Source organism: Panicum virgatum, chromosome 9N (assembly GCF_016808335.1).
Source record: "Panicum virgatum strain AP13 chromosome 9N, P.virgatum_v5, whole genome shotgun sequence".
Classification (NCBI taxonomy): Eukaryota; Viridiplantae; Streptophyta; class Magnoliopsida; order Poales; family Poaceae; genus Panicum; species Panicum virgatum.
The window spans coordinates 5,548,610-5,574,570 of NC_053153.1; the positions used below are offsets into that span (position 1 = coordinate 5,548,610).

The window sequence follows — 25,961 nt, forward strand, 5'->3', positions numbered from 1 at the left end:
GTTATGTTGGTTCTTTACTGTTGCATCAGAGATGTGCCTGCCATATCATTAATCTGATAGTTAAGGCTGGTCTTGATTCATTTAAGGATATGTTGACTAACTTTCGAACTGCTATATCATTCTTGAATGCATCTAATCAACACATTGCTGCATACAAGAGTTATTGCATTTCTATGGGTGTTAACCCTAGAAAATTTGGTTTGGATAGGGATGTTAGATGGAATGCAACTTATCTCATACTTAAACATTTAATGCCACATAGAGAGACATTTTCTGTGTGGGTCACCACTAATTACCCTTTGAAGGATGGTGAGTCTCTGCTAACTAATAAGCACTGGGATATTGCTGAAAAAATACTTGCTTTTCTTGAACAGTTTCATGATTCTACAGTTGTTCTGTCTGGTGTTTATTATCCAACCTCTCCATTAATCTTGCATCATGTTCTTGAGATTGCTAGTCATTTGAGTCAGTACCAGTTTGATAATGATCTAAGGTTTGTTGTTAACCCCATGAAAGATAAGTTCCTAGCCTACTAGTCTGATATACCTATGCTGTACTCCTTTGCTTTTATCTTGGATCCTAGGGCTAAGATAAAGGGTTTTACCAGTGTTCTTAGACTATTATCTAGATTCAATGATGTTGATTATTCTTCCTATTTAACTGAGGTAAGAGCTGAACTGACTGAGACTTACAAAAAAATATGAAACTAAGTTTGGTTCAATGAGAGTGCAGAGGCCTACTCAACCAGTCACAGCTGGTAAGACGAAGTATTCATGGGGTAAGATATTTGCTGATGATGGTGGTGGGTCAGATACTTCTAGTTCTGGATCTTTGGTTCATTCTATGCTTGGGTTTGGTTCTGGTGCTACTGGTTTTTGTTCTGGTGGTAGTGCTAGTGCTGCCTCTCTGTCTCGGAGAGGTTCATCTGCTAGTGCTTTGCTCCAGGCAGTACATGCAGCTTCTTCTCTTGCTGGCTCTGAGCTGACTAGCTACCTTGACAGTGACCCAGTTAATTTTTTTGATGAAGAGTTTAGTGTTTTATCTTGGTGGCGAGATCACAGACTAACTTATCCTGTTTTATCCATCTTGGCTAGAGACATCTTCACTGTTCCTGTTTCTACTATTAGTTCAGAGTCTGCTTTTAGCACCACTGGCAGGATCGTTGAGGAGCGACGCAGAAGCTTGGGATTTGACATGGTGGAGATGCTAGCACTGCTGAAAGATTGGGAGCAAGGCGATGCAAGGATGCAGCACACCGTGGAAGACAAGGAGCTGGAGGCGGCATTTGAGGATCTGGTCCTTGATTATGAGAACAACTCGACGGCTGGAACTGAATGATCAAGACAAGGAGGTGGAGTACTGGACCTGGAGTAGTGCTGTGTAACCCATTTATGTAACCCTTGGAGGCTGTTCCAAGTTGAACTTGTGGTTTGTAATGGACACTTAAGAACTTAAACTTGAGCTGGTTGTACTCTTTTTTTTCTTTGTAGGGTTTTCTCTCGAGGTGAGAGTTTTTACCTACAAAGATTTTTAATGAGGCAGCACTATAAACAGCTCCAATAAAATTTGATTTTCCTTTGAATTGTGTCTTTGTTTGCTATGAACTAGATGAAGTTGAGATCTGTTGAATGAATTTGAGATCTGTTGAATTTCTTCCTTTGATTTCCTTAATAAACTTTTAATGATTCTGTGATTTGTAAGCCGTACCTCCTGGCTCGGCGTGCTCAGGGGCACGGCACGGCTAAGACCTCCAGGAGCCGTGCCCGGGCCTGGAGGTCAGCCCGTGGACCGGCACGGCACGGCACGGGTTGCCAGTCGTGCCACTTGTGCCCGTGCCGTGCCATAATCGGCCCGTGCCGTGCGGCCCGTTGGGCCGCTATAGCGGCGGGCGCGCAAGCAGCAGCAAGCCTGACCGCACAAGCGCCCACCCCCCCCCCCCCCCCAGCCCCCACAAAATCTGCCGGGCCGCGCCCACGCGCCACGCCGGATTTTCCCGCGCCAATCCGCGGCGCCCACCTCAGTACCTCTTATCCCCGTCTCACCCACTCGCGCCGCGCCCCTTATCCCAAGCACGTTTCTTTCTGATCCCAAATGAAATCTCCAGCCCGCGCCGCCTGATCCCAGAGCTCGTCGCCTCTTTCTCCTCAGCTCCACACCTCGCTCGCCCTCGCGCGCGCCGGACGCACCAGCCGCAGAGATGGCCGCCCTCGCCGCCTCCTCCACGGCCGCCTTCGCCGCCAAGCCGCGCCTGCCCCGCGCGCGCCTCTCCGTGGCCTGCTCCGCGACCGGCGGCCCCGGCAGCAGCAGCAGCAGCAGCAGCAGTGTCTCGCTCGCCTCCTCCGTCAAGACCTTCTCGGCCGCGCTGGCGCTGTCGTCGGTGATCCTCTCCTCGGCCGCCACCTCCCCTCCGCCCGCGGCCGCCGACATCGCCGGCCTCACCCCGTGCAAGGAGTCCAAGGCCTTCGCCAAGCGCGAGAAGAACTCGATCAAGAAGCTCACCGCCTCGCTCAACAAGTACGCCCCCGACAGCGCCCCCGCGCTCGCCATCAACGCCACCATCGAGAAGACCAAGCGCCGCTTCGAGAACTACGGCAAGTTCGGCCTGCTCTGCGGCGCCGACGGCCTGCCGCACCTCATCGTCAGCGGCGACCAGCGGCACTGGGGCGAGTTCATCACCCCGGGCCTGCTCTTCCTCTACATCGCCGGGTGGATCGGGTGGGTCGGCAGGAGCTACCTCATCGCCATCAGCGGCGAGAAGAAGCCCGCCATGAGGGAGATCATCATCGACGTCGAGCTCGCCACAAGGCTCCTCCCCAGGGGGTTCATCTGGCCCGTCGCAGCCTACCGCGAGCTCATCAACGGAGACCTCGTCGTCGACGACAAGGACATCGGCTACTACTAAGCTAGCGCACCTGCATGGCTGCTGGCGACCGGCGAGGTAAGCATCCCATTCCCATCCATATGCATGGCTCATGAACAGCTTGCTTCTTGTGATTGTTTAGTTGATGATAACTTATGGAAGATTAACTAACGCGCCTTAGTGTTCTTCGTCTTTGCTTTTTGCAGTTGGGCAGCGACTGCGTCGGGGAAGATGGCTTGTGGTGTAGGAGCTGATAGGATGATGGGGGAATGGAAGCTCTGCTGTACTTAAGAAACTGGACGAAGCCTTGTATAACTGTACCTCTCGATCTCTTGTGTGTATTCACCTTCTTGAAAATTCTTGAGAACGATTTCATTTTGCATTGCGTTCCACTTTGCATGTTATAGCCGTCATCGCAAAGCCAGATATAAGTTCTCTGTTACCAGAGCATATAAAAGCATTGAAGCTCGAGTGCTCAAACTCAACTAGAGGGAAACATCGAGATGTTGGATACGCTTTGCCTTTGGTGATGAACAAGACCAGAACACATTCACAAGAAAGTAACAATGATTTCGCAGATGAAACTTGATAAGTGTAAACTGAATGCATTTTGCTCGGGTAAATATATGTTTTATCAATAAAAACTCAGAATATGATTTTCATTTTACTTTCTGGATATAAAATACGCCTCAAACAATTAAACACTATGTGCTTCTAAATAGAGGTACTGACATATTCGAAACTCAAAAGGAAGTACCTATTAGGATTGCCTACCAAAACCTTATCTTTGGCGGATTTCACGGACAATAATTCGATAGGGTTAAATAAAAGCTTGTTTTTATTGAGACGGAAAAAGCTTTTGTCATGAGCAATTCTTAAATTTGTTAGAGCATCTCCAAGAGTCTTTCTAAATTTCACTCTCTAAATCATCATTTGGAGAGTCATGTGCATAAAAATCGCTCTATATACATCTTCACTCTCAACAGTTTTTCTATATCTTGTTTATACTCTAGAGAGCTATTTTCACTATCTATCTTTGGCTAACGAGAAATCCGGAATAGATGATGACTATATTTAGATAACAACTTAAAGAAGCTCTTGGAGGCTATTTTTTCATCAAAATCTCTATTTCTAACAATTAGGATGAATATAGAGAGTTTCTTGGAGTTGCTCTTATGAGTGCAATCTAGTTCCATAAAATTTGGAAACTTTAGATTAAAATCAATCTTTTAAACTTGTTGAACGTGTCACACAATTACAAACTGTCCAAAATATGTGGCAATGCCTGATATTCCGTAAAACTCGTAGAAGAAAAAAAGATCCTCCTTTAACCTGTCCGCTTCCGAAGAAAAAAACGCATGGCTTTTGCCAGCAATCCGGCTCCCCTGAATCGCATGCGAATGATCAGTTCATCACTGATCGACACGACTCTGCACGGGGTCATCAACGTGCGCTCCAGTCCGGCTGGCTCCTACGTGGACCTAGAGAACAGCTTGTTGACCCGCTGACTGCCACGCTGTACAATCACATCCATCACCCGCTTGCCATGTCACCAACCACGCGAATCGTGTCACTGACATTCCGGCCCGCTGGCGCTCCCTCGACCGCGCGCTATGGAACCATGGCACACGCGTCGCACGCTCACTGGCGCCGCACTGTCGCCCTCATCCGGTGGGCGCCACGACCCCCATCAGAGCCCCTCTAACGTCACAATCACTATCGAGAACATTGACAATGACATGTGGGCCAGACCTCTCCTCGGCCCACCTCCCAGTGAAATAGCTCCGGTGCGCGCAGCCCTGGAAGCTGCTCCTTCCTGGGCTCCCATCGGATCCCCACAGAGGCCACGCCGCTTCCGGCCCTCCCCCCCGCATCCCACTCTGTCTCGCTCGCCGGCCGCCGCAGCCAAGGCAAGACGCCTCCTCCCCACACCCGATCTCCCCTCCCACCTCCGATCGCTACGTAAACCCCACCTCCTCCTCCTCCCGCTTCGCTTGCCGCGCAAACCCTCGCCATTTCAAATCCCGCCCAAACCCTAGACCCCCTGCCCCGCATGGTCGGTCGGGCCGCCGCGACGGCGGAGGCGGCGAGCTGCGACCCGCCGCCGGAGCCCGATGCGCCGTCCCTCCAGGTCGGTGCCGCCGATGAGCAGGACGACGCTCAGGCGGGAGCGGCAGCGGGGCCCCCGCCTCCTCCGCAGCAGGCCGGCGACGCTGATGAGGGGGAGGACGTTTCGGGTTCGCCGGCGGCCCCCCTGGGTGGGCGGTGCGGGGCGATGATGGAGGTGGTGGGGAAGGACGGCGGCGGGGGCAAGTGGAAGGTGTCCAAGCTGGTGGTGGAGCACAACCACGAGCTGCAGGTCGCCCCCAGTGAGGTCGCGGCGACCGTGCCGGCGCTCGGTATGGAGTTCGACTCCGTGGACGCCGCCAAGGAATTCTACTACAGATACGGCGAGCGGGTGGGGTTCAAGGCGCGTCCGGGCTCTAACCGCCGCTCGGTGGGTGATGGCGAGAAGATCATGCAGCGTTTCCAGTGCTGGAGGGGCAATTACTCAAGCAGGAGGGGTAAAGGGAAGGATTCGGATGAGGGGAAGGAAGCAGAGGAGATGGTGGAGGCTGCTGCCAGGAAGAGGAAGAGGGAGCCTTATAAGACGAGAAGCCGCAATGCTGGGAAGAAGGATGCTGAAGTCGTTGAGGTGAAGGGTGTTGGGGTGGGAGGTCCTGGGAATGGGCTAGAGGTGCAGAATGGGAGGGGTTCCAGTTCCAGGAGGGGTAGGAGTAAGAAGGGTATGGTGGAGCAGGATGGGAAGTCTGTTGCTGGGTTGGAGGTGGAGAACGATAGGGTACACGATAAGGAGGAATTGGAGGATGAAGGGAAGGATCAGGAGGGAGTGGAAGAGGAGGTCCAGGTGGAAGTGAAGAGAGGGAGGGGGAGGCCCAGGAAGGCTGTTACGGAGGATGACGCCCTGCAGGCACATGTGTTGAGGGAGCTCGGTGTGAGGGCGTCGCAGTACAATCATGAGGAGAGGAAGAAGATACTCAGTAAGTACCTCTCGAAGCGACAGAGCAGACCTGCCTCAAGCAGGCCTACCAAGGTAAACACCTTAGATTTTGCTACTAGTTGTGATGAATGACATACTATAAATTATGATACTGATACTGTCTACTATAGAGTAGAATGTATGTAGGCATTGTGAACATGATGAGATTGTGATACTTGGTACATTGACATTTGTGATGCCCATCTTCCACCTTTTTACTAGAACAACAACAACATACCTTTTTTTCCAAGAAAGTTGGGGTAGGCTAGAGATGAAACCCGAAAGAAATAAGTTCAAGGTTCAGGCACATTGATAGCTAGTCTCCAAGCGCTCCTATCCAAAGCTATCTCTTTAGAGATATTCCAATCCTTAAGGTCTCTTAACCGACTCATCCCACGTCAGTTTAGGTCTACCTCTACCCCTCTTTACATTATCGACCCGCTCAAGAACCCCATTACGCACCGGCGCCTCAGGAGGCCTTTGTTGGACATGTCCAAACCATCTCAGCCGATGCTGGGTAAGTTTCTCCACAATTGGTGCCACCCCGACCCTATCCCGAATAACTTCGTTCCGGACTCTATCCCTCCTTGTGTGCCCGCAAAACCACCACAACATCCACATCTCTGCTACACTCAGTTGCTAGACATGTCGCCTTTTTTGTAGGCCAACATTCAGCACCGTATAACATCGCCGAACGAATTGTTGTCCTATAGAATTTGCTTTTTAGCTTTTGTGGCACCCTCTTGTCACAAAGGTGCTAGAAGCTTGCCGCCATTTCAACCAGCCAGCTGAAATTCTATGCCTAACATCTTCATCAATGTCGTCATCCTTTTGTAGCACCGATCTTAAATACCGAAAAGTATTCTTCTGGACCACCACTTGCCCATCTAGACTAACGTCTCCCCCCTCATGCCTAGTCGCGCTGAAATCGCACATCATGTACTCAGTCTTGGTCCTACTAAGTCTGAACCCTTTCTATTCTAACGTGCGTCTCCACAGCTCTAACTTACTATTAACCCCTGCCCTACTCTTGTCAACTAGCACCACATCATCAGCAAAGAGCATACATCAAGGGATCTCACCTTGTATATCCCTTGTGACCTCATCCATCACTAAAGCAAATAAATAAGGGCTCAATGCTGACCCCTGGTGTAGGCCTATGTTAATAGGAAAGTCAGTGGTGTTGCCATCACATGTCCGGACAAACGTCGTCGCATCCTTGTACATATCCTTAATGAGGATAATGTACTTAGTTGGGACTTTGTGCTTCTCCAAGGCCCACCACATGATATTTCTCGGTACTTTGTCATATGCCTTCTCAATGTCAATGAAGACCATGTGCAAGTCCTTCTTCTGCTCCCTATATCTCTCCATCAATTGTCGTATTAAGAAAATCGTCTCCATGGTTGACCTTCCAGGCATGAATCCAAATTGATTTTGGGTCACTCTTCTTAGGCGATGCTCGATAACCCTCTCCCAAATCTTCATCGTATGGCTCATCAGCTTAATCCCACGGTAGTTAGTACAACTTTGAACATCGCCCTTGTTTTTGAAGATAGGTAATAATATACTTCTCCTCCATTCTTCCGGCATCTTGTTTGACCGAAAAATAAGATTAAAAAGCTTACTTAACCATACTATTGCTCTATCTCCTAGTCATCTCCACACCTCAATAGGGATACCATCAGGGCCCATCGCTTTACCTCCCTTCATCCTCTTCAAAGCCTCCCCGATCTCTACCTCCTGAATTCTCCTCACAAAACGTCTGTTGGCATCGTCAAAAGAATAATCTAACTCAAGGGTAGGGCCCTCACTCTCCCCATTAAACAACTTGTTGAAGTACTCTCTCCATCTATCCATGATCTCCTCATCCTTCACTAGCAGTCGATCTGTCCCATCCTTAATGCATTTGATTTGGTTGATGTCCCTTGTCTTCCGCTCGCGGATCCTAGCCATCCTATAAATGTCATTCTCCCCTTTTTTCGTGCCTAGCCGCTGATACAGGTCATCATACGCCTTACCCTTTGCTACACTCACAGCTCGCTTTGCAACCTTCTTCGCTAATTTATAGCCCTCGATGTTGGCTGCACTCTTGTCAAAGTGGAGGCGCTTGAAACACTCCTTCTCCTTAATAGCCCTTTGCACCTCGTCGTTCCACCACTAGGTGTCTTTCCCCTCCTGTTTGTCTCCCCTACTCACGCCAAACACCTCTGGGGCCACCTTCCGAACACATATTGCCATCTTTAGCCACATGTCATCTGCATCTTCTCCTTCTTCCCAAGGCCCATCACCTAGCATTCTTTCCTTAAACGCTTGTGCCGCTTCCCCTCTAAGCTTCCACCACTTTGTTCTCGCAATCTTTGCACGTTTGTCCCGGTGGACACGTACCCGAAGGCGAAAGTCCGCCACCACAAGCTTGTGTTGAGGGACAACACACTCCCCAGGTATCACCTTACAATCTAAGCAATCACGTCTATCCTTCCTCCTAGCAAGGATAAAGTCGATCTGGCTCGAGTGTTGTCCACTACGAAACGTCACAAGATGGGATTCCCTCTTCTTAAACACGGTATTCGCTATCAACAAGTCATAGGCTAACGCAAAGTTCAACACATCCTCCCTTTCTTGACTCCTGCTACCATACCCAAAACCCCCGTGCACTCGCTCGAACCCTACATTAGTCGCTCCCACATGGCCGTTGAGATCTCCTATGAAGAGTTTCTCCCTGGTAGGCACGGTACTAACCATGCTATCTAGATCTTCCCAGAATTGCATCTTGGTGCTCTCACTAAGGCCTACCTGAGGGGCATAGTCACTGATCACATTCAAAACCGAATCTCCAACTACCAACCGGATTAGGATAATCCGGTCGCCTTACCTTCTAACCTCTACGATTTCATCCTTAAGGCTCCTATCAATCAAGATGCCTACACCATTTCTACCCGGAGTTGCTCCCGTGTACCAAAGCTTGAAGCCAGTATCCTCAACCTCCTTCGCCTTCTGACCATTCCATTTAGTCTCCTGAACGCATAGAATATTTACACGCCTCCTAATTGCTGTATCAACTAGCTCTCGCAACTTACCCGTTAGGGACCCTACGTTCCAGCTACCTATACGAATCCTAGTTGGCTCGGCTAGCTTCCTTATCCTTCGCACCCGTCGAGGGAAGTGCGAAGACCCTTGCTCATTTTTCACTACACCCGGGCGTAGATGTAGCGCGCCATTCAGGTGACGACCCGACCCTTGCTCACTTATCATCGTACCCAGGTCACGATACGACGCGCCTTTGGGGGGATGGCGACCCGGCCCTTGCCCATTTATCACCACGCCCGGGTTCTGATGTAGCGCGTCGCTAAGAGGGTTACGCCCCAACGAGTTTCTTGTGGGTTTCAAATCCATTAGAATGGCTATTTTTTATGCTGGTTTGCCAAAACCTAACGCAATCCTCCTCCTTTACCCGGGCTTGGGACCGGCTATGCTGAGACGACTCAGGAGAGAGAAAATCTTCCAGTCAGCATATGCGGAGTTTCCATATTTTTACTAGAAGCAAAATAAATTAAACAAGTTACCAGTGTTAGGAGCAGAATTATCTGTTCTTTCTCATTCACACAGCGATATGCAACATACAATTTATTTCACCATATATAACTGTCTGATCACTGTTAGATGCAACAATTGTTCGAACGAGTCATTTTGATGACATGAGAGGACAGAGATCATTGTATAGATGTGTGGGTCACCAAGATGATCTCATGTGTAGACTTCTCTTCTCATTTGGGTTGGGGATTAAGCCATTAATGTCAGAATTAGCTATTTCTAAGCTTAGTAACAGTATGGAAATGTGTTTGTTTGGTCACAGTTGTTCCATTAGAATGAAGCAATTCTGATGTTTTTCTAGTACCTCTCGAAAATTGTCATTAAGTTGTGATTGGTTGCTGATGAAAGTTATCATGTTTGGAAGTGAATCCACTCCATAATTTTATCCAATGTGTGCTACTGTGGCTGTGCCTAGGGCTCGGTAAATTTGTCCATATTATGTATGAATATTAATTAGTTCTTAGAGATAAGAGATTGGGGAATAGATTGCTCGATCTTGTTAGCGGAACAACCCGAAACGTCCTTTTACTCTTTAATTGTTTCTAACCTCTTTAATTGTTTCTAAGGACTTTAGAGGCTTTAGAGGTCCACCTCTTATCTCCATAAAACAGGCTTTAGAGGTCCACCTCTTTAATTGTTTCTAACCTGGCAAGTATTTATTATTCTGATCTTTGGTGAACCGGATGAAATTCTCTTATTCAATAGCCACTAACTTGCTTCCATTTACTTATTAGATTTCCACTACAAATGAAGAAATTTACAAATTTGTTTTTCATTCTTATGTTTACTTAATCTTGTGCTCTGCAGCCTTCACAGCAGCCTTCAGAAAGACGCTCCAAACGTCTTGAGAAGCAAAATCTCAAACTGGAAGAGAAGGTAAGATCCCACCAGAAATGTATAGATCTTTTGGCTTGAGTAATGGAATGGTGATGGGTCATCCAGTCCTAACTCCAGACCTACCCACTTGTTTGGTTTGAGGAATCAATGGGTTGATCTATCACCACCTCATTCCTCACAGGCACATGGTTTGTGTAATTTACTACTTTATTACATTGAGTAATCCTACCAAATTCATGTTTGAGACCTAGTTGGTCTTGGTTTGGTTGTGGGTCGATTTTATCTTTGTGGCACAAATGTTTTAAGTGCTGATGTGATGGAGTGTGTTTGTGTATATTTTGTTTGTACTCTTAATGCAATGATGCGACTCTCTCATGTATACTCGAGAGAAAAAAAATAGGATGGACTATTCCATCTAGGATGGGTTGATCCATTGAATTCCATACCTAAAAAACAAGAGAGAATTATTTCCTTTGCCCTAAAAGAAGTTGTGCTTAGTTTCTTGGTCCTTTTTCTCTTGGCCTCCAAAACAAGTTTCGTTTAGTTTCTTGGCCCTTCCGTCACCTGCAGTTAGGTCTACAGTCTTATTATATTCAAACACATCAGTTTATTTTTTAACCAGAAAAACGATAACATAAAGGAATTTTCATGAATTTTTGGTATTTTTCCCACTAGTAAAATAATTTCTAGGCATTTATAATCTATTTTCAGTTTTTAAATCACAGAAAATCACAAGAACACGGTAAAACAGTGAAAAATTCACTGGAGTCATATCTAAGCTATGTAGCACCGATACGGATAGGCGTATCAGTATCGGCCCGATACGGATACGTAGATACGTCAAATTTCTGCAAAACTTAAAGGCACAAAGGTGTATCGGAGTATCGGATACGGATACGCGGATACGTATCTGATACGTGATACGGGGTCATGTTGAAGTATCGGGGTTACAGAGTATCTAAGCATGCTGGATCCAGCAAAAGTCACTAACATGCCATTTGAGCTATTGAAAAGTAGATATTGTTATTAATAATTCTCTAACTCGTTTTGGGGGCCAAATAGCCAAGTTCAAGAGAAAAAGGTCCAAGAAACTAAGCACAACATGTTTTAGTTTTAGGGCCAAGGAAATAATTCTCTCAAAAACAAAAAGGAAAAAAGAATTCTGCAAGTGTTGCATAGCACATTGCCTAAGTTTTCCGTGTCTAGTAAAAAAAGCGAATAGTAATTGTTGAGTTTTACAACATATGAACAGCTGCAATTGCATATTTTATATTTAATTCTCCTGTCTCCACTCATAATTTTCCCGTCCAGGCAGAGGGCAAGGAAGATGACATAATTGAAGCAGAACCAGATCCAGAAGACGAAGTAGTTGCTGGACCTGGAGGAGAACCGAAGATAGGTATGGTTTTCCTGAATGAGGATAAGGCCTATGAATTCTATGTCAACTATGCTGAAGCTGAAGGATTCAGTGTCCGAAAAGGCTTTTTGGACAAAACTGCGAAGAATGTTACAAAATCTCGAGCATATGTTTGTTCCAAGGAGGGATTTCGTCCGAAAAATAGTTCTGCTGAATCAAAGAAGCCACGACCAGAAACAAGAACCGGTTGCCAGGCACACATGACTATTAAAATTACAGCAAGTGGAAAATATGTAGTGACTGAATTTGTGTCTGATCATAATCATGATCGTGAAGCTCCTTTGGTGGACATTCAGATTTTGAAGTCACATAAATTGTTAGCAAAGGTACAACAGCCTCCCGATCCACCAAAAGTTGTTTTGATTCCAATTGAGTATAAAAATTACACAAGGACAAAACGCATAAAAGATATGCAATTAGGTGATGCCCAGGCCATCAGTGAATATTTACGAAGGATGAAAGGCGAGAATCCTTCTTTCTTTTATGCCATTCAAGTGGATGAAGATGACCAATTCACAAATGTATTCTGGGCTGACATTAAATCAATAATGGATTATAATTACTTCGGCGATGTAGTGTGCATCGACACAAGATATTGCACAAATGATTATGGGAGACCTCTACTGTTGTTTATTGGTGTTAACCATCATAGGCAGCCAATAATATTTGGTACAGCATTGATTTATGATGACTCAGTTCAATCCTTTAGATGGTTGTTAGAGACCTTCAAATCAGCTATGAGTGGAAAACAGCCAAAAACAGTTTTGACTGATCAATCTACATCACTTATTGATGCAATTTCTTCTGTTTGGCCTGGGACCACCCACCGCTTCTCACTGTTGCATCTATTTCTGACTGCTAGCAATGCATTAAGGGACAACTTCCAAGATTCAGAAACTTTTGCACTTGATTTTAGTAGGTGGCTGTATGACTATGAGGAAGAGGACTTCATTTCAAGTTGGGAAATCCTTTCGGAGAAGTACAATTTAAAGGATAGTGAGTGGTTAAGTAAATTGTACGATGATAGGGAAAGATGGGCTTTGCCATATGGGCGTGATACATTTTGTGCAGATATTGCAGCTACATTAAGAAGTGATAACACAGATACTATCCTGAAAGATCTCCTTAAATCAGAAGTAGATCTTCGAACCTTCTTCAACAGTTATGATAAATTTTTGGAGGAAAAACGTCTAGCGGAACAACAAGCTGACTACCTTGGGGCTCAAATGACACAAAGGGTAGTACCACTGCGGTTGCTTTGGCAAGCTGCTAATTCATATACTCCATCACTTTTTGAGATGTTCAGGACGGAATTTGAACAGATTTCGGACTGCATAGTCTATAGCTGTGGTGAGCTTGGACCGATATCTGAGTACCAGGTAACTGTCAAAGACAGGCCTCGGAGTCAGTTTGTTAGGTTTGATTCGACTGAATGTATGGCTGTTTGTAGTTGTAAGAAGTTTGAATTCACAGGCCTTCCATGTTGTCATGTATTGAAAATTCTTGAACTGAGAAATGTCAAAGAACTTCCACCACACTATATTCTGAAAAGATGGAGAAAAGATGCTCAAAGCGAAGCTCCTGGAGAGAGCTATGGCTATGCAGCCATAGATGAAGATCCCAGGTTTTCATCATCAAGGCGGTATAATACATTGTGCCGAACTTTATACAAAATTGCAGCAAAAGCTTCTGAAAGCATTGAAGCTTATGCATTCCTGGAGAACCAATATGAACAGCTTGTGGAACAAGTGGAGGTACTTTTGCAAGCAAAGTTGCATGATAAATCTTCCTTAAGTGCTATCCTGAAAGGCCATCAGCCACATTTGCTTCAGAGTGAAGTCAGCAACAGTGAACCTCGCAGAGTAACTGCTAAGAAAAATAAAAATATAGAGCCACGTCGCCAGCAACAAAGTCCTCTAGATTCAAATAAGAAAAAGGCTAGACAAGGTTTGGTCATTGCTATGTTGCTTTAGTATTTGATTTTATATGATCAATGTGTGATCTGATTAATCTGTTGCAGGTCTAATGGAGCCTGAGGAAATTGATGTCCCACTAAGAGTTGTTCCTCCCACAGTATCAAACGATATTCCAAATCATTTAAGAACTCCAACCAGTCAATTTCTTGCACCAAGCCATATAATGCAGGTAAAATTTATACCCTTTATGCTTTTTCAGTACGAATTGATGAACAGACGTGAAGGTAGATGATTACATCAGTTGCAGTTACTACACACACTGAAGAGCTGATATGTTGATGCTTTTGGTATGTAGGCACCATATGTTGCCCAGCAGTTTGGTCTTGGTTCTCTCCAGGGATTCCCAGGCATGTCACCATTTGGGCAGGTAACTTGGATTTTCAGACTTTTTAAAAAAAAATACAAGTATACAATTTTGTACTCATGTGCTGCAAATTAACATGTTGCTAGCTTCAAGAACCAACATCACTTCAACAAGCTTCTCATCTGCAACCACCACCCTTTCATAATGGTCCTCAAATCCCCCAGGTAATTACTGAGAGATTTGCTGGTTTTATCAGCAATTGATAGTACATTCTCCCCTACAGAACCAGTTGTATCCATGGAGCGATTTTTATTTGCATGTCGCTCCAATATCAGAGATTCATAAAGCGTGGCATGAACTAATTAATACCTATTGTAACTATTAGGTGATGCACCATGTATTCTGACATGTAGATCATGTAAGAATTGCTTAAGAAGCCAACTTAACAGTCACATGGTTATCTTTTTTTTGCTGCAGGCTCCACCTCCAGACATACAATCACTCCAGTTCATTAGCAGCAACCCTCAACTGGGGCACCAGACTACGGATCAAGGCCAGTACACCATTCCAGTCTGGGATTTCCTGTGATGTATAATGTGGCATATGCCAACGTAGCAGTGTATTTGTAAATTATGTAATAGCCAATAATGTAGAAACAGCTCTGGATTGCTCAACATGTTTATGTCAATGAAATCGTTGAGCATGGTAAAATTTGAACGGGACGTTCCGAGTTTGGCGCAAGTCAGCACAAAATGAAGCCAATCAAAGATCTAGGCAGTGGCATTTGTTTTGTCTGCCTTTAGCAGTTTGCTACTGTTTGGGCCTACATTTCAGTGAGACCACAATGGATAGAAACGAAACTTAGCCGACATCAGAAAGAAGGAAAGAATTTTATGGGTCAGTTGCAAAAACATGATTCTTCGATATATCTATGCTGAAAAAAATAGTTCAATACAACATCAAGTGACTAAATGGCAGGACAATATGCAGTCTATTCTGGGCTTTACAAGTTAGTAAAATGCCCGTATTATATGCCTCAAGATGATCAGTTGCCACTCACGACAGTGTAAAAACTGTAGCATGAAGTATCTTTATTTAGGAGTTCAGTATGGCTTCAGATTTCTGATGAAGGTATTCCTTCCAGTTGTCACCATAGCTTGATTTCTCGTGTTGACGACCATCATCAGAGCAAACTTTTTTCGGTCCATCATAGTTGAGAATGTTTGCATTAGCATTTGCTCGCTTCCAAATCGAAGGTAGCTTCAGATACTTGTCGTAGAGGGCAAGAGCAATTGCCAACCTAATGTGGTCCCTGCAAATAAATTTGTAACATAAGCAAGAAAGTTGTGAATACACAGTAGGCAAACTTAAAAGTGGTTTCATAAGGTATGGCGGCAGTGGATATTAGTACCTATTACACATAAAATAGAATGTCACGAGCTTCTCTTACCTTGGATTGGCTACATTAACAACTCCGGTCCACCACTTGATGGACTCAACCAGGTTCTTCTCGAGCTTGCGAGGCTCTACCAAGAGCACATCAAAGTCAACTAGGCACGCATCCTTGTCGTAAGGCTCTTTAGACACCCAATTTTTTGCAGCTGCTCTTTGTATGGCACTTAGAACGTCCATGCTGACAAAATCACCAAAGCGCTTGCTGCAATCTTCAGTGGCAGCAACAGCATAAGTGCCTAAATCCATGCGACCAAGATCTTCAATTTTGCCCTGTGGATAGGGACAAAAACCAACGCTTCAGGTAATCCAGAGGTGTTGATAAAATGCTTTGCTATACTTTCAACACATGAACACAACATCGGAGTTATGCTGTCAAGTGCATGAAATTAGATATGGATACATCAATACTTTCTAAAACTTCTGTTGAGATATACCTGAACGATTTCTATTGTAGTCCAGATTTTCATTTTGCTTTGCTTATTGTTTTAAAGCTATGAAATTGAAAATGAGTGGACCGTCTGTCAGTATCACTCATGCTAATGAGATTTTTCATTTTTGCAAGCTTGATTATGCATGTCTGGAATTTCCTCTAAATTATCAGGAAATTGGTCACAGTCACAACTCACAACCATACCAACTAAGCACATAAAGCAGCATAGGACAGAAAAAAAGAATCAAGGACAAGTCTGTTGGACCATGAGTGCTTTGCCTGAATGAGCAAGATGGAGGCCAACAGATTAGTGACGGAATGGGACTATCTTATTGTACTATGTCGTGCCCACCTAACAAAGTATTAACACTTTGTGAGAAATTTCTGTAATGTTCCTTTACCAGTTCAACTATAGTTTTTTGACGAGTCCCGCGACAGGTTTGAGTAAATGTATAAAGTGGATGTCCAATACCTTTACAATGGAGTCTGCAGAGATATGAAGATATCTCCTTTTGGACAACTGAGATTTTGCAATAAGGAGGGGTGCCAGTTCCTTGTGGAATAACCAAAGGAAGTTTCCTTCTGGGGTAGCAACATTTAGCTTGTCCTTGATTTGCTTCTGACTGCAGGGGACACTAGTGTGTGAATGGCCACAATGACAGGACAGAAGGAAGCTAGGTTTGTGTGCTCACCTAGTAACAGTGAGATCTGAATCGGGTAGCACTACTTTTAACTTGTGGTAGGGCAATTTATCGTTGCCTCCTTTGGGTATTAAGAAATGAAAAGATATATTCTGTGGATCACTGCCAAACAAATGGGAAAAAAAGTTATGTTGATGAAACATTTCATTCCTCATTTCATTTCCATATCATTACTGGTGTAACCAACATAGAAGTAACATTATCCAGCGTCGTATTTAATTTAAAATAACTGTGCAGAAAAAAGTAGTTGTTATGCTATCTAAATTTCTTATATATCAACCAAGAAGATTTCATATAGTTAAAGGCAACTTTAATCAGACCAAATTTCTCATTATTACTGAAATAAACACGATGCAGAACCTTGAGCTGGACAGCGTGGAATTTGTGAGCACAGCAAGAGTACGAAGATCCAGACAGCTTATCCAAGAGAAGACATCTACACTTCCAACCACATTTGACAAATCCTGCAATAAAAATCAGTAGCTCTTAAGAATCACTTATCCTAATTTCAGTTCAGACTTTTTTTTCAAAAGCCTATGTCAATCAGACTACAATGCAAGCTAGTAACACACTTACTTCAAAAAAGCTAGTAACACACACATACAAAGTGATAATAGTCAGCGCAAAGTGACGCCATCAATTCAGAAAAGAAAAAGAAAAAAAGACCAGACCAACCTAGGAGGAACCAGGCAGCTTTATATTAAGTAGAGAATAGACAACACACAAATTTGCTTCGACAAGGGCTTGAACTTGAGTGTTCTGGATATACATCCACGCCCTCACCCAACTGAGCTAGGGTCAGTTCCTCTGCCATCTATTCGAAGACATGAGACATCCCACTAAAGCATTGCAAACCAATACTAAAACATTTCGAGTTATAACGCTTCAAAGATCCAATGACTATTACTGAAGTTGTTAGTTTGTTTCCTCATTTCGTCTCCCAATGTCCAAAGTACAACTGTTTTGACTTAATTACCACAAATTACAACTTTCAAGTATATATCACAGAATTACAGCCTTTATGGCCACAGAACTACAACATTCTCAGAGATACAGCTTTTGCTAGAAGTTTTAGTTCTTCTAGAACAGTGAGTAATAGTTCTATGCCAGGCACAACAATAAGAGAATCGTAACACAGTGCTGTGTCTGAAATGTTGTAGTTCTGCCGTACCTGTGTCCAAATAGTTGTAAACTTTAATCTACTCGTAATATAAATGACCGAAAACAGTCCAGTTTACTGACCCAGGAACCATAAAAAATACATTTTAAAAGGGGGAACATTACACCAAAACACGTAAATCTAGTGAGAAATGAAAAGTCTACAATAGTCCATAGTATTAGTTATGTATTTTGCATATTGCTAGCAATACCAGGGTCTACTGATCGGAAATCGAGAAATTGATCGGCATGGCAAGTAGCTTCCGCAATTCCACAAGCAGAGAGAGCAAGTCAAGCCTGGCGCGCGGTGCCGTACCGCCGAGTTGCGCGAGCCGTCGAAGGGGATCCAGTTGCGGTGCGGGTCGTTGGGGTCCCGGAAGTGCGTGGCCGGCAGGAACTGGAGGCACCCGAGCAGCACGATGGCGACGATGGCCACCTTCTGCATCCAGGGCCACGGCCGCGGCTGCGGGTCGACATCGGCGTGGATAGCACGCTGCCCGCGCGGAGGCTGCTCCTGTGGCCCCCCTCCGGCCCTCGCGGCCGCCGCGGGGCGGCGCTGGAGGCCGCCGGCGAGCGGCTCCCGCGCTGGGTCCATGCGTAAGTGGCGGATTCGGCGTGGACGGGAGGCGGTGGTGGTGAGAACTGGGGAATGGATCGGAGTCGTCTCCGTGGACGTGGGTTTCTAGGCGGAGGCGATGCGGGGTTTTGGGCTTGGCGTTCCGCTCCGTGGCACGGCCGGCACGGCTTTTTTATCTTTTCCTTTCTGGGGAACGGCTGTGGTGGGCCCACCTGACATAGGGATTGGCGAGTACTGACCTGGCAAGGGGACCGGAGAGCAGCAAATAAAAATAATCCATTTCGCCACCGGAGTTCAGAAACAGAAAATCACCCCACTTTTAACTTTTTTTTAGTTTAAATTAGCATAGTGCTCGTGCGTTGCTATGGTAATATAATAAAACTATAAATTTACTTGTTTAGCTTTGGCTGTTCTTTCTTTTGAAAAGTTTTGGCTGTTCTTTCTACTTCACCAATCGTGTCGCCGTGTCGGTCAGTCCACCCCCGCCAAACCCACCGGCGCACACCATTTCCGGTTCGTGCCCGTCTCCATTTGCGCGTCCGTTCCGCCTCCACTGACCGACCCAGACCCACCACCACTCCCCAGTCCCCACTCGCCCGCCCCACTCCTTCCAGCTCCTTTAACCCCCGCGCCGCGCCGGCGACTCGCCTCTCCACCGGTCCAACCCCCACACGCTGCTCGCCTCGCGCGGCTGCTCAGGCAATGGCGGGAGCCGGGGCTCCGTCGGCGTGGGGCCCGAGCCCGGCGCTGGTGACCGCGCTGGTGGCGCTGCTGGGTCTCGGCCTCGCCGCCTACATCGTGGGGCCGCAGCTCTACTGGCACGCCGCGGAGGCGCTCACGGCGGCCGGGGCGTGCCCCGCCTGCGACTGCAACTGCGACGCGCGCCCGCTCCTCGACCTCCCGGAAGGTCCGTGCCGGTGCCGCCCCCGCTGCTTCCTCAGATCTTGGCCCCGCCGCTCTTTTAGATCCGAGGCGATGCGATTTCCCTTCCGCGTGGTTCGTTTTGTTGTTGTCTGCACGGCGAGCAGTGCTGGCCGTAGTAGTGAGTTACTATCAGATTTTGCTAGGCCGAAGACATTTTGTGATTAGTGGACTATGGGTTGCCAACTCAAGTTTAGATCCACAGTTCCGTATATTGCTAATTAGCTTGGGGGCACCTGTAAGTCTTGATCCTTTTTTTTTCTTGTCTAACCAGAGAAAATTGTTTTGGTTGCTCAAATTTCCAACCCATATGCATCAGATTGTCTATACATGTTGGGCATGTGATAATTAAATGATTTTAGCTGATAAGATTATATTTCTTTCGCCTAATATTTAAGACAGAACTGGAAGTTGGATCTCTGCTTGTCTGCAGTTAGACGCTCCAACCAACTAGGTGTTGTTCAGCAACATCATGCATTACCATCACTGGTGAAGCCCATGTTGTATTGTTACTAACCTTTTGTTACCTATCTATGAATGTTACGAGTCAATCAGTACTATAAAACTGGAATCAACCCTCTTGTGGCTTTTATTGCCCGTGCTGTTGTAAATTGATCCAGTATCCCAATTCCCAAGTGTCAAATTAGCTATTACCTATCCTAGAACTAGAACTTGAATAAGAGCCCACAAGCATCCACTGAAAATTTGGCTTAATCATGCTCTATGTCAAGGATGCCTAGGTGCTAACCATGGAACTTGAGAAGTCTCCACTATCTTGCATATCATTTTCTCTGTTTAGTATCTAGTCTTGTTGGATATTATTGGCTTGTCAAATAGCTTTGTTTCGCAAGTGCTGTATGTGCTTTATGTCCTTTTTGCTCTATGTGGATTTTGATGTTACCCTCAACTAAAATATAAAAGCAATGTTGAGAGCAAGACATAACCCATACGTCAACATAGATCCTTATCTTTGAGCCACGGTATATTTGAATTATCTTGTCGTGAAACATTTGGGTCTAGTTATGTCTGTGATTTTATACACATGACAAGGTTCATTTGAGGCACATGAACGGCTTATATTTTTAACCATATTCATCCATTTTCCAGTTACTGTGCTTTAACTGATAGTGGCTCGTTTCCATGTTTCCAGACTGTGCCAAACAATTCAAAGGGGTTAAGAGTCGTGCCTCCGGTGAAGAAACAGAAAAGAGTTTCACAGAGCTGCTTATAGAAGAACTGAGGCAGAGAGAAGAGGAGGCAACACAAGCTCAGCAAGAGGCTGATGTGAAATTGCTCGAGGCCAAGAAGTTAGCTTCACAGTATCAAAAGGAAGCTGACAAATGCAGCTCAGGTATGGACACCTGTGAAGAAGCTAGGGAGAAATCAGCGGAAGCATTGGTCGAACAAAGGAAACTGACTTCTTTGTGGGAGCAAAGGGCTCGGGAACTAGGATGGAAACCTGATAATACAAGGCACACATAGAGTAGTAAATCAAATACACTGGCGGATGGCCCTGGATACATTTGTGTAGCAACAGGCATCTCGTTGCAAATACAGCCCACAAAGAGCTTGAGTTACTAGAGGTAACAAATAGGTTTCTTGTTGGCGGACTCATGCCACGGGTTTACTTGTCCATAGTAAATTTATATTATGTTTGTACCATATTTCCGTTGCTGTTTGTGAGAACTGTGTTAAGACGGTCATAGGATGACACTAATCATTCAGGTCATTAAGGTTTGATTAGCTATTGTCCGGATGTTCTAAAGAGGAACCTTTACTGTTTGTGGATGGTGAAATTGTTTGGATGATGAAAGAAGAGTTATTCTCTTTGTATGATGTTAGTAATGAAGCAGTAGTTTCATCTTGCTAGCAAGATAGTTGTATCAGGCAAGATTGCATTAGCTCCTCTGTGTACATGTTTACGTCATGATTGATAATGTGACTGGATTTAGTTGTGATTTGAAACTCTACCATTTGTGAGGATGGGGAACTAGTCTTTCATGGTCTCTGATCCGGGCAACTAAGTTTGACTGTAGGATTCAAAATTTCAAATGCTGATGCTCAAATGATAAAAACAGAATAAGAAGAAAAAAAACTCCTAGAAGAAGACAGTCATGGAAATTGAAAATAGTTTTAAGCTTAAGCATTGGCTACAAATCCTTGGTGCCAGGCTGCCAGCTTGAGTTGACTACAATGATACCGAGGTTTAGGACCGTTCAGTCAAAATTTATCAATTCATAAGAAATAGAATCGTTGCCCGTGAAATTCCGCTGGGTAGAAGATACTATTTTTGAAAATACAGGTGGAACTGCGGAAGAAATCTTGCAAAATGTAATTAAGAATAATAGACCAGCATTTATGAGGATTAACACACTGCTACCATATATACGCATCTGTCATCTCTCACTATCACCATTTTATTGCCTCCTAAAATTGCTTCCTTCCCTTCCAATGAGAAAGGAAAGCCTATTCCCCCAGTGCTAGCCCCAGCCTTTTCGGGGGTGTCTATTTATCGCTTTAAGCGATTTCCTCAAATCCTATCGCAGAAGACCGCCGTTCAGCTTCTTCACCCCAGCCCCGCGTCCTCCGCCCCCTCATCCTCCGCCCCGGCCGGCGGCTCTCGCCGCCGCGCCGTCCGCCCACCAACCACCACCGACGCATCCCCGCCCACCCCTAACGTCTCTGGCGCCATGCCCCCGCCCGGGACCTGGCCCGGCCGCCGGCGCCCGCCACCCATGCCGGCGGCGCTCCGCTGCGCCGCCTCGCCATCCGCCCACCGCCGGTCGATTCCTCCCCCCACCTTCTCTTCTAGGTCCGGTAGCCATGGAGTCGCCCCACCCCTAGCAACCCCGGATCCTAAGGCCGCCGCCGCCCTCCACCACCCCGGCCGTCGGCGACCTCGCCGGCGACCGCTCCCCCTCCAACCACCCCTCGCCGCCCACCCTCTCCCCCTCCCCTAGCTATCTCAGCTCGCAACCTCTCGCCCGCCGCCCTGGCTCAAGGTGGAAGATGATGAACAGTGCTTTCACGGGCTTCTGCGATGGATCAGCGGGAAATCGCATATGCGATGAATAGATTTCCCGGCCTTTTCCCCTGAATTAAAATCATTTCCATTTCAAAAAGCCACGCATGCGGCGGGGCCGCGCAGGTGGAGAGTGAGACAGGGGCCCGGTCGGGCCGGGCCGTCCGCCCACTCTGCAGCGGTGACTCCGCCCTGCTTCTCTCTCTCTCTCTCCGTTTTAAATTTCAAACCCCTCCCACCCACCTGCTCCTCCCCTAAAACCTCGCGTCTCCCCCCTCTCCTCTCCAGCTGCCACGAGGCGCGGCGCGGCTCCTCCTCGAAGCGGGCGGAACCCCGGCCGTGCGGCGGCGGCGGAGGAGGAGGAGCGGGGGGATGATGGGGTGCCTGTTCGGCTGCTTCCGCGCGTCCGGCGACGGCGGCGAGGTGAAGGGCGGAGGCCGCGGCGGCGGCCGGCTCGTGCCCACGTCCCTGGCCCCGGCGACGAGCCACAAGGTCGGTTTGCTTGCGCCTTCGCGCGGAATCCACTTGGGGGGATGCCTGTGATACTCGCCGCGGTGGATGAGGCCTGGATTTGTGCGGGGTGGGATGGGAACGCAGCCGCGCGTGCTTAACTCTGCCGGTTTTTGCTGTTGTTCGTCAGGATGCTGCGGCGAGGAGGACGAGGCCACCGTCGAGGAACGCACTCTCCGCTGTGTTCCAGAGAGAAGGTGCCCTTCTATTTATTTTTTTAATTTTGTCCTTCCGTACTTCGTTCTCCTTCGGTCACTGTTGAGTTGGATGGTGGTGATTACTGATTGCTTCTGCTTTTGTTTGTTTTTGCTGACTTGTGTTGTTGGTTGAAGACGAGGGAGCCAGGGCGGAGCAGACAGCGAGCTCGTGGGCCGACCAGAGCGATTGGAGGAAGGGGATGGATCAGGAGCTTGAACCTCAGGTGCGGCCATTCACAAAATCAGGCCCTGCACTGATTTATCCCCTTTATCGGTTGTGAATAGTGATTCCCCCCTCCATGCGCTTGGTTATTGGTGCTGTATCTCATGGTTTCAGTTCAGCTATACAGTTGGGGATCCTTTTTTATTATAGGTCCTGCTACCTCCCTTTTTTCATAAATTTCTCATTATATGTGACAAGCTCCTTAAAAAAGTTTTACATACATAATGCTTGTGGTGTTAGTGAAACAATGTACACACGTTGACATGCTCATTTCTCTTGGATGCTGGCTCGTCAACTTTACGTGGACATAAATTGGCACGGACTTTTATGTTGATTCATTGCTCATTTGATTGAACTTGTGCTGGTAATTGGTAAGGAGTTCAAGACAATGCAGCAGCCAATTTGGTTGTATAAACTCGGCCTGCGGGGGGGGGGGGGGGGGTGACCCCGAGCATTGAATAAGAGAAGATCTCTCACGCAGGCCAAGAAAACCTCCGAATCTTTGCCCCACCCTTACACGGGCCGCCGTTACCCGTGTGAGTGTGGGCTGGGACCTTCCTTTCGTGATTTGGCATGGTGGTAGGCGAGGGGATTTTTTTAACCCCAGCCTGAAATTCACTCCCACCGGGAGTCGAACCCAGGACTTGAGGAGTGCTACTGAGGCCACCTAACCAATCCGGCTAGGCACCCGTTCACTTTGGTTGTATAAACACAACACTTCTTTTCTTTAAACCAGTTATTTCTTGTAGATAACCTATGTATGTTACTTTATCTCATATATTGTCATGTGTGATGTGGTTAAAGAATAGCAGCTTCGTAATCGTGAATTCTATCAGTTATCTTTTTATTGGCGCATACACCACATGGTCTTGGGTTCTTAGCTGCAGACTAATTTCTCACCATGATGACAGGCTATTATACAAGAACACAATGGTGCATTGCTGGAAACTACAAATGAAACCCAAAGGATGCCCAAGAATGCAGATTCAGTCCATCAGAAGGAAACACACTCAGGATGTCTTCCTGCCATATCTGATGATGTGCATTTTATGGAAGCCCTGAAGGTTGAGAACTGTGATACTCCTAGGTCTCATCAGAGCTCTACTGAACCAGATGCAATGAGGTATGCAAACTTTGTTCCTTCTGCTACTGATACTGATGACATAGCTGAATAAGAAATGTAACTATTTATGTCTGAAGATGCTGCTGCTCTCTCTCCTCTCTCTCTATTGTAGAAAGTAGTAGCCGAACCAGTTTAATATTCTGGATGTTTGGGCTTCATCATTGCAGTTCTTCAAAAACAAATGATGAGTTGCAGGCTTCAGCTACTTCCCTTGCAACTAATGTGGAAGAGTTGACAAATGAGAACATTACTGAAGCTTATGCTCAGGATGAAGAACACCAAACTTTAGATCCTGCTGAGGATTTTGAACACTGTGGGGTATCAAAAGAAGAAGTCTTACATCCTGAATCAGAGGAACCAAAGTGTGCAAAGAATGACAATGTGGCTGCCATGGAAATTTCAATATCTGATGAATATTCCCTGTTCCAGAGTTCCGAGGATTCTATATCATCCTCTAACAAGATAAGAGACAGCGTGAACACACCATCTATGGAGAAGTCCCTGGAAACTGAGGCAACTATTCATGCCACCAGAAAGAAGGTACTGAAGAACAATGATTCAGAGCTGGAGCTCCCAAGCTTGTCCCATTGGTTGAAGCCTCCAAATCCTAAGAAGCCATTCAGAGATGAGCCCTTGACAGGCGATAGGTCTCATTCAGCTAAGAGTTCGGATGAGGAGAGGCCTATTATTGGAATGGTCGCAGCACACTGGAAAGATAAAGAGCCAGTAAATTTCACTCCTAAATGGTTTGATGGAAATGGCATCCCCAATTCAACAAATAAGTACAAAGAAGTAAAGTCTGCCTCTACTCTTCTTGATTTCTGCTAACACTCAAATAAAACAGACTTAGCTAGAGTAAATAATGTTTACATGGGCAGGATCAAAAGGTGAGTTGGCAGGCAACACCATTTGAGGAGAGGCTTGAGAAGGCTTTATCTGAAGAGAAGTTACTATCTGAAAGGTATTTATATTTTCGTTGAATTTTGCATTACATTTCATTGTCATCAAATTGCATGTAGCTCTGCCATGAGTTTTGTTGAAACCCTTAATACTGTAGTCTTACTTTTTTTCCCCCTTTCAATGCTCCAACAGGAACTGCTCGAGTGGAAAGCCGTCTCAGTTTTTGGGAGTGGAAGACGATGAGAGGGATACCGCTGAATCCAACCGTCTATATGCTACTGCTTATGCATGAAAAGTTCTGTGCTCCACGAGTTACAGAAGCTTTCAGTCCAAGTATAATGTTTCCTGCTGTCATGCTCCTTATTGATGGCATTTGCACAGCCCTCTGTCCTCCAGTAGGTAGCATCCGGATGTGATGTTTCAGTTGATTGCTTTGTGCTTATCTCAATGGTTTAAGATAAAATTAATGTTGATATAGTTGCTGCCAAGGTTCAAGTATTGTTGGCAGCTTCTACTGTTCTATTTGGCTTGCAGTGGTATCTATTGTTTTCCTGGCTTCCTGCTTGATTGGCATGCTCACTCTGCAATCCTAGTTGTCCCATAGCATGTTAACCCACATACAAGAAATGAGTTGTTCCTGCTTTACCTTAAAAAACTGAATATAATCTCTGTCGAATTCCTTAACCTGCCTGAAATTATTATCTCTTGATTATCGC

At 46.1% G+C, this 25,961-nt stretch overlaps 5 protein-coding genes across 6 annotated transcripts; 4 read left to right on the top strand and 1 right to left on the bottom strand.

The window, feature by feature from the left end:
- The first annotated feature begins 2,060 nt into the window (after positions 1-2,060).
- Positions 2,061-3,252, top strand: LOC120689892 (photosystem I reaction center subunit III, chloroplastic-like). 2 transcript variants are annotated; one of them, XM_039972337.1, is made up of 2 exons: positions 2,061-2,938; positions 3,067-3,252. In XM_039972337.1, exon 1 carries the CDS (start codon positions 2,198-2,200, stop codon positions 2,900-2,902), a length of 705 nt encoding a protein of 234 aa, XP_039828271.1. In that variant the 5' UTR covers positions 2,061-2,197; the 3' UTR covers positions 2,903-2,938; positions 3,067-3,252. The 2 variants fall into 2 exon arrangements, with proteins under 2 accessions (XP_039828271.1, XP_039828272.1); XM_039972338.1 differs by having other exon boundaries at positions 2,089-2,938; positions 3,042-3,252.
- A 1,429-nt stretch (positions 3,253-4,681) lies between these two features.
- Positions 4,682-14,985, top strand: LOC120689890 (protein FAR1-RELATED SEQUENCE 5-like). Its single transcript, XM_039972335.1, has 7 exons — positions 4,682-5,954; positions 10,302-10,370; positions 11,643-13,695; positions 13,769-13,893; positions 14,020-14,091; positions 14,175-14,252; positions 14,506-14,985. The coding sequence occupies exons 1-7, from the start codon at positions 4,914-4,916 to the stop codon at positions 14,614-14,616; spliced, it is 3,549 nt and encodes a 1,182-aa protein (XP_039828269.1). The 5' UTR covers positions 4,682-4,913; the 3' UTR covers positions 14,617-14,985.
- LOC120689891 lies at positions 14,903-18,492 on the bottom strand. The gene is made up of 6 exons (XM_039972336.1): positions 18,089-18,492; positions 16,975-17,078; positions 16,606-16,716; positions 16,386-16,536; positions 15,479-15,753; positions 14,903-15,340 (listed from the first exon to the last, which is right to left on the bottom strand). Exons 1-6 carry the CDS (start codon positions 18,365-18,367, stop codon positions 15,124-15,126), a joined length of 1,137 nt encoding a protein of 378 aa, XP_039828270.1. The 5' UTR covers positions 18,368-18,492; the 3' UTR covers positions 14,903-15,123.
- A 404-nt stretch (positions 18,493-18,896) lies between these two features.
- LOC120689894 lies at positions 18,897-21,225 on the top strand. The gene is made up of 2 exons (XM_039972339.1): positions 18,897-19,256; positions 20,421-21,225. The coding sequence occupies exons 1-2, from the start codon at positions 19,052-19,054 to the stop codon at positions 20,750-20,752; spliced, it is 537 nt and encodes a 178-aa protein (XP_039828273.1). The 5' UTR covers positions 18,897-19,051; the 3' UTR covers positions 20,753-21,225.
- A 1,344-nt stretch (positions 21,226-22,569) lies between these two features.
- Positions 22,570-25,812, top strand: LOC120689895 (protein JASON-like). The gene is made up of 7 exons (XM_039972340.1): positions 22,570-22,784; positions 22,933-22,999; positions 23,135-23,223; positions 24,134-24,345; positions 24,513-25,137; positions 25,224-25,306; positions 25,438-25,812. Exons 1-7 carry the CDS (start codon positions 22,665-22,667, stop codon positions 25,535-25,537), a joined length of 1,296 nt encoding a protein of 431 aa, XP_039828274.1. The 5' UTR covers positions 22,570-22,664; the 3' UTR covers positions 25,538-25,812.
- Positions 25,813-25,961: the final 149 nt, after the last annotated feature.

Excerpts from the sequence above, each read along its gene's own strand:
- LOC120689890 (XM_039972335.1), top strand. The coding sequence starts at position 4,914 with ATGGTCGGTCGGGCCGCCGCGACGGCGGAGGCGGCGAGCTGCGACCCG. Across the intron at positions 13,696-13,768 it reads TAAGAAAAAGGCTAGACAAG|GTCTAATGGAGCCTGAGGAA; the intron begins GTTTGGTCATTG and ends AATCTGTTGCAG. Across the intron at positions 14,253-14,505 it reads ATGGTCCTCAAATCCCCCAG|GCTCCACCTCCAGACATACA; the intron begins GTAATTACTGAG and ends TTTTTGCTGCAG.
- LOC120689894 (XM_039972339.1), top strand. The coding sequence starts at position 19,052 with ATGGCGGGAGCCGGGGCTCCGTCGGCGTGGGGCCCGAGCCCGGCGCTG. Across the intron at positions 19,257-20,420 it reads GCTCCTCGACCTCCCGGAAG|ACTGTGCCAAACAATTCAAA; the intron begins GTCCGTGCCGGT and ends CCATGTTTCCAG.
- LOC120689895 (XM_039972340.1), top strand. The coding sequence starts at position 22,665 with ATGATGGGGTGCCTGTTCGGCTGCTTCCGCGCGTCCGGCGACGGCGGC. Across the intron at positions 22,785-22,932 it reads CCCCGGCGACGAGCCACAAG|GATGCTGCGGCGAGGAGGAC; the intron begins GTCGGTTTGCTT and ends GTTGTTCGTCAG. Across the intron at positions 23,000-23,134 it reads CGCTGTGTTCCAGAGAGAAG|ACGAGGGAGCCAGGGCGGAG; the intron begins GTGCCCTTCTAT and ends TGTTGGTTGAAG.
- LOC120689892 (XM_039972337.1), top strand. The coding sequence starts at position 2,198 with ATGGCCGCCCTCGCCGCCTCCTCCACGGCCGCCTTCGCCGCCAAGCCG.
- LOC120689891 (XM_039972336.1), bottom strand. The coding sequence starts at position 18,367 with ATGGACCCAGCGCGGGAGCCGCTCGCCGGCGGCCTCCAGCGCCGCCCC. Across the intron at positions 17,079-18,088 it reads ACGGCTCGCGCAACTCGGCG|GATTTGTCAAATGTGGTTGG; the intron begins GTACGGCACCGC and ends TTTTTATTGCAG. Across the intron at positions 16,537-16,605 it reads TCAGATCTCACTGTTACTAG|TCAGAAGCAAATCAAGGACA; the intron begins GTGAGCACACAA and ends TGTCCCCTGCAG.